This window comes from Photinus pyralis, unplaced genomic scaffold, assembly GCF_008802855.1.
Source record: "Photinus pyralis isolate 1611_PpyrPB1 unplaced genomic scaffold, Ppyr1.3 Ppyr1.4_LG1, whole genome shotgun sequence".
In the NCBI taxonomy this organism is placed as follows: Eukaryota; Metazoa; Arthropoda; class Insecta; order Coleoptera; family Lampyridae; genus Photinus; species Photinus pyralis.
The window spans coordinates 49638265-49656100 of NW_022170249.1; the positions used below are offsets into that span (position 1 = coordinate 49638265).

Genomic DNA, 17836 nt, shown 5'->3' on the forward strand with positions numbered 1-17836 from the left:
AGAATACCTAGCAAATGTGAGAACAATCAGTAGTAGAGGGTTGAGGGAAACGACACGAGGTGGCAGAGGAGTGAGGACAACAATGTACAATACGTGCAAGGATAAAGGTGGTAATTTGAAAGCACAAAAAAATTATTTTACGAGCGCTCGTGAATACCACAACTGTGATTACGGAAGTCGTTATGAATGAATGCGCAAGCGCGCTGGTTGTGTCACGTTCAAGGATATCCTCCCGGTATAAATCTGCCGCAAGCGGCAGCGTAGACAGTACAAGTATATCTGGTTACAGGTTAGACCTCTGTAGCAGGTATAGCGTAACCACAACCAATGCCGTCAAATTTAAATTTTAAATGTCAAATCTAATTATTTCTCAGTTCTCACACATTTGATAAATAACTAATTATTGTGCTTATTAATTTGTCTAACATTGCGGTAGAAGATTAGATAAGAAAAACGAACAGTCGTCACATTGTGTAATTCATCGACCGCTGCTTGTCGCACGTGCATTGTAAATTGATAACAAAAAACGCATTCTGTAAGTACAAAAAATCAATTTAAATGGGACTTTTGACTGAAGGCAGCCCGCTCTCGTGGGCCGAGACTAAGAACCAAGCCGAGCATGTCAGACAACACGGAGTCATTCAATTTATTAATTTATACAAACGTCTAAGAGACAGACAGGGTGACATTTTAAAATGGGGCGACGAGGTGGAATACATTATCGTTAAATTTGATCACGAGAAAAAGACGGCCAAATTGAGTTTACGTAGTCACGAAATTCTCGCCATACTCAACGAGAAAGAGTCGGCCGATCCGCAAGGTGTTAAGTCGCTGTGGAGGCCCGAGTATGGCGGTTACATGATCGAGGGGACCCCCGGTAAACCTTACGGAGGTCTGTTGGCCCACTTTAATATCGTCGAAGCCAACATGAGGTATCGAAGGGAGGAGGTAACCCAATTATTAAAGCCCGGCGAGGTGATTTTATCTATGACTAATTTTCCAAGGTGAGTATTATGTAAGACGATTAATTGTGGTGTTATGATGATATTGCAATTTTTTTAAGATTAGGATGCCGGGATTTCACCGATCCAGAGACGACACCTACGCCGAGTGAAGGTGCGACGAGGTCTCTATTTTTTCCCGATGATGCCATTTTTCCGCACCCCCGCTTTAAGAATCTATCACGGAATATAAGGGAGCGTAGAGGTGAAAAAGTATGCGTTAATTTACCGGGTAAGTCTCGGAATTGTTGAATAAGAACCTGAATAGAAAGTCAATGAGAAAGGAGAAATGGTGGCTGGTGTTTTTGTACAAAATGGGTCGGTAGCAAAAGTACTAATTGAAAATTATAGTTTAGTTTGCCTGAAAAAATGGATACAGTGTTTTTAATTTACTATGCTAATGGTACATTTAGAGGTGCGGTACATTGTGAGATAATTTGATCTGTTTTTATTAAGAATAGAAAAGACTAGATCAAGTATGAATAGGAATAGGTTTCTGCATAAATATCGAGACAAACATTTTATATTGGTGTTTTTAATTTAGAAAAATAACTAATTATATTCAATGGTCTAATTTGGGTAGTAATGAGGGAGTATGGCAGAGCACTATTTAAAATCAATTAAAACATCCTTAATTATTTAAAAAAAATAAGCTTGTTTGTAAAGTCACAGCGGTCGCTTACTTGAAAGTCATACCTACTCTTGCTTTTTTTGCCATTTTAACCATTCACTAATTTTCTATATTGGCAACACTGTGTAAGTTATGTTAAAGGTATGTAAAATAGATGTTGCCATTTTTATGTCATCATTGTGGTCCGGGTATTCAGTTATGGATTATTACTTGGAAATAAAGGTGTTTTATTATTTAAAATTACTTACAAATTTCAAGTGATTCCTAAGATCTCCTGCAGTAGATTTAGGGCTCTTTCCTCGGGTCTTTTAAAACCATCCACTAGATAGCGTTTGATTTCGCTTATTACCAAGAATATACTTTTTAAGTTTAATTTTTTATTTTCATTACTTAGACATTTTTGTTACTGCGATTATGGCAAATTTCTCATGAAAAATCAACATAAAAAATAAAATTTTATAACAAAAAAAAACTACAGAGTGTTCATTTTATTTTGTTCATTATTGCTATTTCGAGAACTATAAGAGTTATTTGGTTAGATTAGCAAACAATTTCCATTTTACGGTATTTTTAATCAGCACAAAAAAATTTTTCCAACCAGTGGTTCACAAACTGTGGATACCAATATTGTTATTTTAAATGGAACTATATTTTTTATTTCCTTGTTTGATAGAGAAGAAAAATGCATACCCTTAGATAACAATTTTTACGAGAAAAATCTATTTGGATTTATATCAGTTTTATTAGCTAAAATAAGTGTGCCATGGATGATATAAATGAATGTGAAAAACAATTACTTTGAAACAAAACAGAAAAAATACCTAAATTTACAAATATGTACTGCTCAAATTGTCCTCCATTTTCGTCAATACATAACTGTATTCTTAGGAAAAAATTCCTTTTTACTGATCTTAAAGTCCGGTCATCAATGGTATTTAAAACATTTTATATGCTGTAAATCTAGATATACAATCATGTTAATTGTATTCTTTACATAGCCCCATAATAAAATCTAAACGATTCAAATCCGGCGACCTGGCTGGCCATGAAATAGGGCTGTTAAGTACCAGTTTTGCGCATTGTGGGCAGGTGCACCATCTTGTTGATAATATAAATCTCTTACAACATTTACCGGCACATCATCTATCATATTTGAAAACCCGTCTTTTATAAGTTGTAAATACTGATCAGCTGTGAGAGTATCTTCATACATATGAAAAAATATTTTATCTTTCCAAATAGCACACCAAAAGTTGACACTAAATTTTTCTTTTAAATTCTCCCTCATGTACAATTATATGGTGCTCGGTACTTCAATGATGATGCATTAAACATGCCATTATTTGAAAAATTTGATTCATCTGTCCAGATAGCAAACAAATAGCAAAACTCGAGGCATGTTTCATGGTCTCCAAGATGACAATGTTTGAGTTTAAATGCTCTGTATTTAGTCCTTTTTAAAATTGCATGTACTCCTCCTACACTGCACTGGTACTCGTTAGCAGCCATTCTAATAGATGCCCTTGGATTTGTTTCAAAATATCAATCATTATTTATTGTTGTTCTCGATTTTCTAATAAATGTATTTGTATCTATATCTACTTCTCTTTCAGAATATTTCTCCTGATACATTGTAACCATGGCAAAATTATTCACTCCACTCTTAAAGCTCTCTGTGTTTTTGGAATATACCGATTATTTCACGGTTACAAAGATCAGTTTTTAAATTTCAAAAACTGTTTGATGGTTCACTCACAGAAGTCCAAAAATCACTTCTTTAAGTCGTGCGGCCTGCTGACGTCATAAAAATCTGTAATTGGTCTTAAAATTCAAATGAAATAAGAGCGCTTTTTTTTGAAACCCCTCACGACTTGATCGGATGCTGTTTACTGCCACACATTTATTTAGCTACTGTTAATTGCACTTACTTAATTGGGCGGATTAAAATTTCTAAAATCGGTCCAGTAAGGCTCATTGTTAAGTGGAATATCTCGGGTCGGCTCTCGGATGCAACAAAAATAATTGAAATATCTTGACGGGAACGGTGGCAAACGGCGGATTAATTACACTTAAAACGCTTCTAGATACCGGGTGTTCATCTACAGGGATCTTTAAAACTGCTAACTTCAATCCGGAAATCCAGTGCTTCGTTACATTATTACTATCTTTAAGTGTATTTCGTATATTTTTTGGATTTGGCAGTTATTATAGAGGTTATAAAACACTTAAGGATGTGCTAGAAGGCTCTGGAAAGTCCTAGTAGGCTTTGACAGTCCTTAATTGCTGGTAGAAAGAAGACAAATTATGTTACTTTGATTATATTGAGAGATACAGTGGACAAACTACCAATTTTTTTAAGCACCTACTACAGGCGGGAAATGTATGTAAAATCTCCCTATTATATGGGAACTAAGTTATTTAATCTATCTATTAATCTATTAAATATTACGACAAGTGGAATACAAAAATTTTAAAAACTAGTCAAGTGTTCCTTACAAAAGAGGGCATTTTACAGTATTAAGGAATTTATACAAGAGTCCCATAATTTATTTGATCCTATTTAATCTGTGATATGTATTGTACCTGACGCTTCTATAATTGTAAAACAATTGTTAAAGAAATAGATATTATTATAAAAGCCCAAAAAAATTTTGAAAGGATTTATAAGGTCTAGAAATTTGCCGATTACGTTTTTGTTTTTTTTATGTTAATTGCACAGATACAAAAAAAATAATCGTGTGAGAATACCTATTGAGCAAATTTTCCTTTTTCCAGGCAATTTTTCCGATAGGCATTCTCGCACGATTAGGCCGTTGTGCGCGGGTGCACCGTCCTGTTGAAACTAACAATCATCAATTTTTCCGAGCTCTCAACGTCCTCCAAGAGCCTATAAAAGTCTCTTGCCGTATCTAGGTAGTTGATTGTTATTTATACTCCAATAGTAACTTTCATGCACTGAGAAAAATGTTTATTGTTGGTAAATATATATTCACTGTTTCTTTCTCTAAAAAAACTTATTTAGACTTTTGCTCTAAAATAATTAGGGGAGCTAGTAATTGACTATAAAGAAATTACCATTGAAATCCGTATGCTGCGTCGCTCTAGGCACCACCCGGTATATTCTATATTCAATGGTGTGATTATAGTGTGTCATTGTAGCTGTTTATTAATAGTGAATATTAAGTAATTCGTGGTAAATAGCTACAGTATTAATTGCAGATGGATGCCTCATTTGACATCATTATCCTGCATGTTTGTCTTTATTATTTAAATATTAGCCATACATTTCGCGTATAATTACGCTAAATGTGTCGAGTTAATACGGTTAATATGAAGCTTAGTAACGGTAAAGGATAAGAAATTGACTTCAAAGACCGGACATTTTTTTGTTAGGTTAATATAGCGGAATTCACAGAAACATCACTTGTGTAGATTCCAGATTGCAGTTACGCCCCCTAGCGGCCATTGCAGAAACTTAAAAATATTTTCCAGGTTTTTCTCGTGGCCGTTTTAGTAATAACTATTGTTACCGCAAGCCTCTGCGAAGGACAGGTTCCCAGATACAGTACCTAGCATTCTTATTTGGCTGCCCTGTACATACACAAGTTAAGTTTTACAACACGTACAGATGTGCGAAAATACAATGACTGACTGCGTCTTTCTTGAATTAAAAACGAATCAATTGCGCTAGAATTTTTGTTTGTTTCCCTACAATTAGGGTTGCCATCTCAAAACTCTGCCAACTAGGACAGGAAGCGTGAAAACCCCGGATTTAGGGATTATAAATCCGAACATATCAACTGAATTTTATAAAAAATATTGTCTAAAGAAATAGTCTTTGAAATTCTACTTTATTTTTATCACTGACTAGACTGTTTCAAATAATAGTATAAAGGAACAAGGGATTAAAAAGAGTTTTTGTTCCTGAGAGAATGGTTGAAATTTAATATTTTTTTAAATATTTTTAAGGGAACAAAAACTAGTTTAATCCAGTGTTGATTATACTATTTTTTACAATACCGATCGATTTAAATCCATTTTTCCATGAATTGTTTACAAGAAAACAAAAATGAGGGATTAAAATTTTTTTAATCTCTAGGGATTAAAATTACCTGTTAATGTAAAAAAATTAGGGATTAAATTCAATAAAACAATGTAGGTATTGGAAAAATTCCTTTCTTTGGTCCACTGTTATGCCACTAGTGAAAATATTCTTTCAACGTTGGCATTATGAGCAGGAATGCAAAAAAAAGCACCTACCAGGCAATTTTCAATAACTCCAAGTTTAATGACGATTCGGTGTAACCAAAGCTGATTGGCGCCTTAAAAGTTTATCTTGTTTTGACAGAAACTCATAGATATCTCAGTAGCCTAAAACCCGGACTACCAATGAAACCCCGCCCGGACGCCCCCTAAACTAGGACAAATCCGGGGAAACCCGGACGGATGGCAACCCTACCTACAATTAATCAAGTCATTTGGCTCTAATAAAAAATATACTAATCACAATTAAGATAGTGTTAATTAAACTGTTTATTTGAATCATTTTTTTCAGTGTGGCTTTTGAGTTATTAACTTCTTAAGAGCGTTTAAAAGCTCTTAATAATATTGTTGAAAAAACCTATCCTGAGACTTCAAGAAAATTTATGTACGGTCATTGACAAAAGTAATGATCGCCTAGTAGGTAAACTCTGCAGAACAACCAACATTGATTGAGTATGCTGTAGGATTTACCTATTCAGCGATCATTATTTTTGTCAAAGACTGTACATGTGCATTAGGTATACAGGGTGTTTTTTTGGGAGCTTTAGTTAAAAGTTTCTGGGAAAGTAAAATAGGTAGGATTTTGAAAATTTGTACTTAGGAGTTACTCTGAAGGCCGAATCGATGTAAAATATTTTCAAAATGGCCGCACTTCCGGAAACACCGGAAGTAGATAGTAACTTCGTTATTTTAAATGGCAACCCCTATTTTTTATTGCATTTTTGGATTCTACGTGAAATTTCAGTTCTTTTGATACCCATATGTCATATCTGCCATTTATGGTTTTTAAGTTATTTTGACTTTAAGAAAAAAAATGGCGGATGCAGATGGTACCTTGATAATTGATTACTTGAAAACGGTTATAGTCATGGCAACCCATTTTTATCAGTGCATAGAGAATGAATAGGGCTTTCTTTTACTGTACTTAAAACAAAGTTAAGTTGCGTACAACCGCACCTATGGAGATCCAAATTTAAGAAACTTCAAAGTCTATAAACTCAGTTTTTTTAAATGGAATGACCATGTTCTTAATATTGCATGAGATAGAGAATCGAAATTGGCATATTTTGATATTACATGTTCCTATAGCTATCTTTAACAGTTTCTGATTTATTCGCATTTCATTGAATTGATCTCGGAATTGATGCCATTTTTTTTCGCATTTTCTTTTTAGTAGTTGGCCATGATTTTATAACAATCGAATTTTAAACAAATCAAGGAATGGATTCTTTAATACCACTGATTCTAGTTCTAGTCTAAATAATTCATTAATAAATAACTCATTTAATAAGGATATAGGACAGAAAATTTTTGAAAAATCTAAACAGAGTCGTTCAACTGAATTTCTTAAACAACGTATAAGTCTGGAAATTAAGAGAGGTAATGCGATATCTGTTCTAGCAACAATTCCATACCAAAAATGTTTCAACAAAGTTTTTTATATTTTGCATTGAATTTATTTTGTTAATCTTGCATTTGCAATTCAATTCATTTTCTTAAATATTCTCTTGTAGAGCTTTGTATAACTTGTGCTTCAACGGTTTGTAGTGCATTAGGGGTACAAAATTTCAAAAATTCATACAATTTCGTTCTAGTTTTCGAATGAATGTACGGAAAGCACGCGCCGCGATTCTGCCCATTTCACCATAAATAACAATTAAATTCCAAAATAGGTGAAACCACTGCGAGTCATTTTTCGATTTTTGAAAAACTTATGTTAACCTATAACAGTGGGTGATGGATTAGTGTCACTAGATTTGTTTAAAATTCAATTGTTATAGAATCATGGCCGACTACTAAAAAGAAAATCCGAAAAAAAATAGTGTCAATTCAATAAAATGGGAATAAGTCAGAAACTGTTAAAGATAGCTATAGGAACATGTATTGTCAAAATATGCCCATTTCGATTCTCTATCTCATGGAATAGTAAGAACATGGTCATTCCATTAAAAAAAAACTGAGTTTTTAGTCTTTGAAGTTTCATAAATTTGGATATCCATAGGGGCGGTCGTACGCAACTTAACTTTTTTTTAAGTGCACTAAAAGAAAGCCCTATTCATTCTCTATGCACTGATAAAAATAGGTTGCCATGACTACAACCGTTTGCAAGTAATCAATTATCAAGGTACCATCTGCATCCGCCATTTTTTTTCTTAAAGTCAAAATAACTTAAAAACCATAAATGGTAGATATCGACATATGGGTATCAAAAGAAGTGAAATTTCACGTAGAATCCAAAAATGCAATAAAAAATAGGGGTTAGCCATTTAAAATGACGAAGTTACTATCTACTTCCGGTGTTTCCGGAAGTGCGGCCATTTTGAAAATATTTTACATCGATTCGGCCTTCAGAGTAACTCCTGAGTACAAATTTTCAAAAACCTACCTATTTTACTTTCCCAGAAACTTTTAACTAAAGCTCCCAAAAAAACACCCTGTACAGAACGAAAAATGACGGACGGGCTTTTTGAAAAAAAAAGTTTTGGGGCGCAGCAACGGCGCCGTACCTTTTTTTAGCAATGCAGCACTGGGAATATTCCTAGACCTTTCTAAGGTCAGTGACCTAGTTGGCTAAGCTGTTAAGGTATGGTATTAGAGTTAGGACTCATAATTGGATTGAGTCATTTTTTGCGGAACTGTAACCAGAAAGTTGTAGTATAAGGAGAAGCAGACGTAAGAGAATCAAGCTATACTACCATGGAAATCGCACAAGGAAGTGTAATTGGACCACTACTATTCATTCTTTTGGTAAACCACATTAATTTAGTCTTATACCTCCGGGCGATAATTTTTTAATTAGTAATTACACTGACGACTAACAGCCTGATAGAAGCAGAGCAATTTGACAACCTAAAGTAGTTCAGTCCTCCTCAACGAGAATAAAACACATTGTGTATGTGCTCTTCAAATCTGTGTATTCAAATTGAAGTGTACCTGACGTAATCAATATTTGTGGTGTGGAAGGACGCTTGTGTGAGCCAATTTTACACAAAGATTCTTGATTCTCATTACAGTCTTAATGAGAAAGAAAGGAAGAGAGAGAGAGAGAGAGAGACGCTCATCTCTCTCTCTCTCGCTCTCTCTCTTTCTCTTCCTTTCTTTCTTTCTCTACCTTCTCCTTTGAAAATGTGACAATAACAGAATTTGTGTGGATTCAACTCACTGAGTTAAATTATACTTTGCTACTGCAAACCATGTGACGTGTTTCTATTCAGATTCTTATTCAGTGCTTGACCTGCGGGCCGACGGCTTATAAAATAACTTTGTTGTAGTATATAGAGATGTGAACACAGAAATACCAGTCGACGATTCGCATTTACACAGCAAGGCTGCGAAACCCGACCACGTCTACCTAGACGCGATGGGTTTCGGTATGGGCTGCTGCTGTCTGCAATTAACATTCCAAGCCTGTAACATTAGAGAGGCGCGGACCCTGTACGATCAGCTGACACCGTTATGCCCCATTATGGTAAATCTACAGTATAATGCGAAACTTACGTTGTAATACGAAGAATTCCAGCTGGCCCTCACAGCGGCCGCGCCAATATATCGCGGATTTTTGACGGAAGTCGACTGCCGCTGGAACATCATTTCGGGTTCCGTCGATTGTCGAACCGAAGAAGAGCGAGGATTGAAACCGTTAAAGGAAAATAAGTTTGTGATTAATAAGTCTCGTTACGACTCGATTGACTCGTACTTATCGGAATCTAGTGAAAAATATAATGACGTTCCTCTAGTTTACGATAGAGCTATTTATGATAAATTGAGGGCGAACGACATCGATCATTTGTTGGCCCAACACATCGCTCACTTATTTATACGTGATACGGTCTCGCTCTTCTCGGAGAGGGTGAACCAAGATGATGAGCAGGACACGGATCACTTTGAGGTAAGGTCATGTTATTTATAAGAGACAATGGAATAGTGAGACAAGTGACTGCTGCAAAAATTTCAGCTACAAATGAATCACGAATAGGAAGTATAATTTTTCTTTGATTTATAATTGTATACAACAATTAAGGATACCTTTCTACTGCTTCAGTTGTACAGGGTGGTCCAAATTGGACACTTCCTTATGGAAATACAGCTTATTTTAAGAGATAAAGTGATCTAGGTGTCTGGAGCTCAATTTTAAAGAGAAATTCAATAGCGCAAACAGAATCCATCTCTAATCTAATCACTTTCTTAGTATTTTGGCAAAATCATTTTTAGAGCACTTTTTTATGTAGAGTCCATTGCAATACACAGTATTGATACAGGGTGTTTGGTTTTTTAATATGACTATAAACTACATTTTTTCATACAGACCACCCTATACAAGGTGTAGGTCCAACTCAGAAGCACCTAAGATCCCTTGGATCATAATTCCTGTACCATAAAAGATACCGAAAAAAGTCTTGTAGCAAAATTGTACACAATCACCGTCGCCATATTTCTAAAATATTTTTGATCACCAGGGGCGTGCTGTATTCCAGCGGCGTATCAAACTTGCATTTTTTTAGATGGAACGCCCCATATTTTATTACTGATTTGGAATGTACTTGAAAAATACTTATTTATTTAAATAACATATTATACCCCTAACTTTAACTATTTCGCTGTTATAACCTTTTTTCGTCAAAATTTGACAGTTCTTCGAACTTTTTTTTTACAGAAATTAAATCGCGCAGGCGGCTAATTTTTGAATTGAGGCACCTCTGGGTAGCCATAACTACAAATTGTCTACTGATACAAAGAAAACCACACATTCCATAAGAAAATTTCAGAGAAAAACCAGTCGAAACGCCAATTTGTAAAAAAAAACCTTATTTTCCATGTGTGCCATGATGAAACAAAAGAGGTTCAATTCTCACAATTAACAGTAAAGTGTCGGCAGTGTATGATTGTTTTTAATCAACGTAGCAAAAATGTCTCAAACTCAAGCAGAAAAGGTTGATGTAGTATTTATTTAGTTTCTTCTAAAAAAAATTTCGAAAAACTGTCAAATTTTGACGAAAAAAGGTTATAACTGCGAAATCGTTAAAGTTAGGGATATAATATGTTATATAAAAAAATAAGTATTTTTCAAGTACATTCTAAATCAGTAATAAAAAATGGGGTGTTCCATTTAACTGCCACTGGATTCTGGAATACAGCACGCCCCCCCTGGTGATCAAAAATTGTTTAGAAATATGACTACGGTAATTGTGTTCAATTTTGCTATACCACTTTTTTTGGTATCTTTTATGGTAAAGGAATTATGATCCGGAATTATGATCCGAGGGATCTTAGGTGCTACACCCTGTATATTTTGGGGTTCTTTAAAAGAGCGTAAAATTTTCCAAATTTTGATGAAGAGCAAGTTTCTACCTTTGTCGTGCTCTATTAATACATACCATGAATTTAACTACGCCCGAACGAAATTGCCGAAAAATGACCCAAGACGAGAAAAGTACAAAATTTTGATCCTATTTCACAGCCTAAATGGTGGCACTTGTCAATCAAATACTGTCGCCACCTTTGATTTTTTTATCATTAGATTCTCATCATTTCACCTAATTTTGATCCGAACAAAAAATCTCGCTTGGTTCAAAAGCATGAGAGGAGACTATTTACCCACTGCACTGCAGATAAGGTCGACATAAGACCCACCCCCACCTCATTTTGTAAAACAAATGTACAAAATTTCTTGTCTTGGACATTGAGGTAATATTGGTCGTTTTTTGACAAAATCAATGCATAAATAAAGATTTTGACATTTTTTTTAATGAGCAAAAATATACTGGTCGTCAAGCGGGCCATATCTTTGCTATCAACCAATTGAGTTTGGTATTTTCCCCAATAAAATTGTTCAAAAAATAACTTTATGATTTTAAACAGGTTGAATCTTTATAACAAAATGTTTTTGTAAATTGCCAATATTACGGGTTCTTAATTCGTTTTGTTTCATTTTTGACTCGAAATAGTCCACAAAACCCCACTGAACTGCTGGTGTCAAAATTATGATTTGTTTTTCCTTCTATTATGTTTTATATATATTTTATACACTATCCAATAAAAGACAATTTATTATTATTATAAATAATTTTTAAAAAACGCATTTTGGATTTGTTCTTAAATCAAAATCGTTTTCTTTTAGAAATCCAAGATCAGTTGATTACAAAATGCTCTGTTCATAAGGTTTCAAGCGTTGTTTCCAAACTTGAACTGTCAAAAAAGTCAACTGATTTTTTGTTTCTTGGTTACAAAAGCATTGCTTTACTAATTATTGAAAATTTTGGTTTGGTTCCAAAGACAGAGAAAAATGAAGTTCTGCTAAGCTGTGTAGTCTACAACGTGACTCACCACAGCCCTGTTTGTGGTGATATGTGGAACTAGTGCCCCTTTTTTGAATTGTCCCAGTTTTTTAGCGCATTTTCTAACCCATGTTGGATGGCGCTATTATGACCACTTTCTCCGAGGGCTTAATTACTCTTACAGTTTTCAATATACATATTTAGTTCCTTCCTGCATTCGGTAGCTTATAGCTCTGGCACGCGAATCAAGAAAAATGTTGACGATTGACATGCGCACTGTCAATTTTTTATTTATCGAGATTTTTTCGAAATTTTAACCACAGATGCTTTTAGTAAAGGCAAGCATATCGCATATTGTTAAAATCAGACGTACGCACTGCGCATACACAATTTTCGTATATTTATGTTTCTAGTATAGAAAAAAATACTGATCAATGCATGAAAAATGCGCTAAAGCTACTCGTCTTAGGCGAAAACCTTTTTTTCATTTTTTTTAAATTTTAAGACCACTGTAATCCTTCATAAAATAAATTGCATTTTGCAATGCAAGCAAAACAGGTTTACGAATTTTTTTTAATTTTCGTATACAGGATGTTCCTAAATATCATGAGGTATACAGAAGGGGCTAATTTTTTGGCTTATTTAATAATAATAATATAATAATAATAATAATAGTGTCTTTATTAGATAACGAGTACTTTTTTTTTTTTTTTTTTTGAGTTGATCCATCGTTCCTCGAAATGGGGTTGAAATATATTATGTTATCAAAAATGGGGAAGGTTTAGAGATTTTTGATAACATAATATAACGAGTAACATCAGTTGTTGAAACCTAAAGATGATTTTAAATAAACGGAACACAAATTCTACCCGTTAAACTAATGAGGCGAAGTTCAGATGCTTTGGCACGAAGATGCCGAACATCTGCTCTTCCACTTAACCCCTTTCGATTCGATTACTAAAAGATAACGCTAGCGGAAAATAATCATAAATGGATGGAAAGATAAATGAAAATCGTTTTGCATTATGCTAAATAACCATAAAGTAACAAGTACGCAGAGTATTGAAATTAAATGTAGATGTTGAATGAATATGTGTACAAAGCGAGATCGAAAATGAGATGAGATGACATCGAATTTGTATAAATAGAATGACATTAACATTTAAGAATGATTAAAGACTCATGTTCTGTCTGTCTAATGTGATTTTGAAAATTTTCCTTTTAAATGAACTCATCCCCAGCATTTTAATATTAGTCGGTAGAAGATTATAAATTTTCGCAACATTGTAAGCATATGAACGTTCGAAAAATTTGGTTCGATGGAGAGGTGGAGTAATCAATTTGTAATATCTACTGTTAGAGCTAAATTTGATTTTCTCGTATAGGTACTTAGGCGTGCGGTTGCTAATGACACTATGATATAAAGAGGCAGAGTGAAGGTATCTCCTGTTCGTCATATTCAACCAACTGATCTCTTTTAACTTGTGAGATATGCTTTCATATTTTTTTACCCCAAAAATTAACCGAAGGCAGGAATTTTGCATTTTCTGTATCCTAGCAACATCACCGCTATCAAGACAAGGACCATAAACAGAGTCGCAATAGTTGAAATTTGATAAGACTAGTGACTCGCACAGGAGCACCTTTAGATGAAAACTCAAGGACTGTCGATGGTTAAAAATTAATTTTAAGTTGGAAAACGCCCTACGACTAATGGCGGTTATGTGTTGTTTGAAGCGCAAATCGCAATCCATCCACAGCCCCAAATTTTTTACACACTGTTTAGGTGACAGAACCATGCCGTTTATTTTAATTGCTATATTATGGATATGATCCTCTCTTAACTTACGTGGACCAAAAATTATAAAAGATGATTTTAGAGGGTTTATATTCAGTCCATGTAGCTCAGACGTAGCAACAATGCGTTTAATATCTAAGTTTATATGGTCCATTGCCTTTGCAGTAAGTGATTTAGGGAAACTGAATTGCAATTGAACATCATCTGCATATTGGTGAAATTTTACATGATGGACACTGCGATGAAAATTACTAGTATATATGCAAAACAAGAGCGGTCCCAACACTGAACCCTGAGGTACTCCCGACGTTATTCTAATAGGTGAAGAGATATGTTCATTTAGTACGACTTGTTGCAATCTACCTTCCAGATAATTTTCGATTAATCGAGCAGCATTAGGATTGAAACCAATGTAATTAAGGATACTTATAAGTACTTTGTGGTTAATTGTGTCAAAAGCCTTGGAAAAATCAAGCAGAACTAGAGCTGACAGTTCACCTTGATCGACAGAAGAGATAATGTCATTAGTAACATTTAATAATGCTGTAGTAGTTTCATGACTAAAGTTTCATATAAACGTAGGGTGTTATAATTCACGATTTTTTAAGTTTTTTTTTATATCCTGCAGTTTTTGAGATATTTAGCAGTTACAGAGAAGAGCTTACACCATTCGTCATGTTCTACAGGGTGATGTTTTTTCAGGGGCCATGTTCCTGTTTCTACCCCTGAACAGTTATTTGGTGTGCCACTGGTAAATTATACAATCAATTTTTGAACAATTTCTTATTTTTATGCGTTTTGACAATTCACATTTGAAATTGTATCTTGTGTTTGCATATGTGATAGTACAAGATCCCACATAAGATCAACCTTCACTCCTCTGTTTACCGAGTGAAATACATTTATTCGCAATCTTAATAAGTAAACAAACACATTGCAAATCGGTTGCCCAAAAGAGTCAAGACTACCCTTAATTAAAGTTAATGTAATTTATATTTCTTTCTGCTTCTATCACATGGAAAGAGCGCATGCGAACTTTCTTACATTTGACGCCTGCACTACTAGCAGCTGTTCCGCTGCGTCCTTCTCTTTTTCACGGAACAGTACGGTTGTCGCAATTTTAAGTAGCACGCGCGAGAGAAACGTGTACTGTTTCGTGTGAAAGAGAAGGACGCAGCGTAACAGCTGCTCGTGGTGTATCCATCAGATGTAACGCATGCGCTCTTTCCATGTGATAGCAGCAGGCAGAAATATTAGTGACACTAATTTTAATTGAGGGCAGTCTTGACTCAATTGTTTACATATCAAAATTGTTAAAAAATGTATTTCACTCAGTAAACAGGTGGGCGAAGGTTGACCTTATGTGGGATGTTAGGTTATAATTATACGTAATCGTGAAATTATAACACCCTGTAGATCATTAATGAATCGTTTGCAGGCTTATGTACATATTTAGGAACATCCTGTATAAAACATACCCAATAGGTATATAACTGGTGTTTAATTGGAACCCCCGCTTTTCTCTTCACGGAGAAATTGTGGTCAGGAAAAGTCTTTAATTCCAGTAGGTGCTCGACAGTCCGGCACACTCAGTAGTCCAGCATTTAGCTGACCCATTTTATAATTAGTGCTGGATTGTAGAGCGGTTGAGCTTATTTTACAAAATTTGCTTTCGCGTTCTGCGCTGACCTTGACAGCGAAACCACGCCTCTTTTTGCTTTCGTTTGCGCCTGCGTGCGTAAAGTGCTTAGACAAGATGGCGGACTTTTTGTACCTACTTTAGTACTTTTCTACCGTAGGCCGTAGGAATCTATGATTTATTTCCCAGATAGTACATGTAGGATATAAAAAATGCTAGTATCTAGAAACAAATGCTGTTCTGTCAAAAACAAAACAAATGAATTTGACGTTAAAGACGATCTGGGGATTTTGCTAAATGTTTACTATACTTCTTTTTTTTACCGACTTTTGATGATTCTGTTAAACCAAACCAAATAATGAAAAATGTTAGACTGTAAAATTAAACAATGGAATTAGTGAAATCAAAATTTGGATTTAATTAGCGGAACCAAAAATAAATTGCAAATCATTTGAGTTCATAGCACGCCAGCGGAAATGTAGCGGCATGCGGCGGTCATCGGGATGTGGTGTTCGCGGAACGGACGGGATCGAGCGTCACCAGAAGATTACAGCCTTGCCTAGGGCCAAGGTCGGCGGTTTCGGAACGGTCTCGAAATTTGGGCAAAATCAGTCAGTTGAAGAAACGGCTTGGTCCAGAATTACGGAAGACGTAGCGATTGCCCGTAACGGGAACGCAAGCAGCAAAGCAAAAATTAATTAGCGGTCGCTACGGGAAACCAAATGCAAATTGCCAAAAGATTTTACGTCCCAATGTCTTGCTGTCCAATGATGGCGTCCTCATGTCTTGGACCCATTTTGTCCGTCATAAGATCGTCTCACTATTTCATTATTGAGTAGCGCGAGTATTGCGAGCAGGTCTGAACCTTCAGGTGTTAACTCCCAGAGGCAGGGCAGCCCATAACGCACGCTCGCGCTACTTCCTTATAGCTTTTCGTTGGTCTCTGCTTACACTATGCTTGTAGAATATTCAATCGACAAATTGGCAAACCATGAGATTTAAACCGCCGCCTCCGAACTCCACAATCGGATGGCGAGTCGAGTTCAGACCTTGCGAAGCGCAAATTACCGACTTTGAAAACGCGGCGATCGTCTGCTTCGTCGTTTTACTAACGCGAGTGATCCTCTCGTATCAACTCAACTTCATCATTCCCATCAGTAAGGTAGACGAGAACATGCAAAACGCCCAAAAGCGCGGAGCGTGCTTGAACCAAACGTTTTGGTTCCGTAAAGACATAACCACGCAAGTCAGCCCGCCCGAGGCGAACGAGTGCTGTAAGAAGGGGTACGTGAATTGTTGCGACGCATTCGAGCCGATGACGATTAGTCAAATTATCAACGGAAAAGTGAGTTTCATTCGTTGTTCCACAGCTTTTCATCGTTTATTACAGGCAGGAGAATTTCCCGGACTAATACCTTTAATTAACAATTACTTAAGCGGAATGGACGTAGACACGGATACTCACTGCACAATTCAGCAATATCTCAAATTTATACAACATCGCGCGTCCGGCGAAATACTGACCACCGCGTCTTGGTTACGAAAGTTTGTCACCTCCCACCCCGAGTACAAGTACGTTGTGCCTCGTTCCAAGAAGATCAATTCAATTTTTCTTCCATTACAGGCAAGACTCAAAAGTGACGGAACGCATCAACTACGACCTCTTGACTACAGTGCACGCGATACAAAAAGGCGAAATGTCCTGTCCGGAATTGTTAGGCCATACAACGACCTCGAAAACAAAAGAGAATATACCTAGCGCCCTCTACAAAAATTTATAGTCCGTTCTAAATCAATTGTTGCACCAGTTTTTGTGATAAGTTGTAAGGCCGAAGACACATAGATTTCAAAAGACATGTATTTAGTAACAGTATTTTTGTATGGCTTATTTAAGTAGCTTTTCTTTTTTTTTAAATACACCCATATGATCTGACTAAATTTTTTATTTGCAGGGAAATAGACCCGTGTGCTTGAAACCGATCAAATTTGATAGATGTATTCTTATAATGGGAGGTTGGTACCAGTGCCAGTATATGAATTTTTTAGGAGGTATTCCAGTTCTCCTAATAGAAGAATCTAATCTGACCCTGCTTGGTACATTCAGAAGAAATTGTCTTCTTCCACGAATGAGGGCAATCGATCTTCAGTCTTCAAAAAAGGTCGCCATGGATCCTCTAACAATTTCCGAGTGGTTTGTAGACATTTTTTATTGATCAATTAGAATTTTCG

The 17836-nt window shown here is 35.6% G+C and overlaps 1 protein-coding gene across 1 annotated transcript; it reads left to right on the forward strand.

Annotated features, from left to right (window-relative positions):
- The first annotated feature begins 304 nt into the window (after positions 1-304).
- Positions 305-17540, forward strand: LOC116179284 (glutamate--cysteine ligase). Its single transcript, XM_031499042.1, has 7 exons — positions 305-1004; positions 1064-1233; positions 9168-9364; positions 9416-9784; positions 16572-16952; positions 16998-17179; positions 17232-17540. Exons 1-7 carry the CDS (start codon positions 559-561, stop codon positions 17386-17388), a joined length of 1902 nt encoding a protein of 633 aa, XP_031354902.1. The 5' UTR covers positions 305-558; the 3' UTR covers positions 17389-17540.
- Positions 17541-17836: the final 296 nt, after the last annotated feature.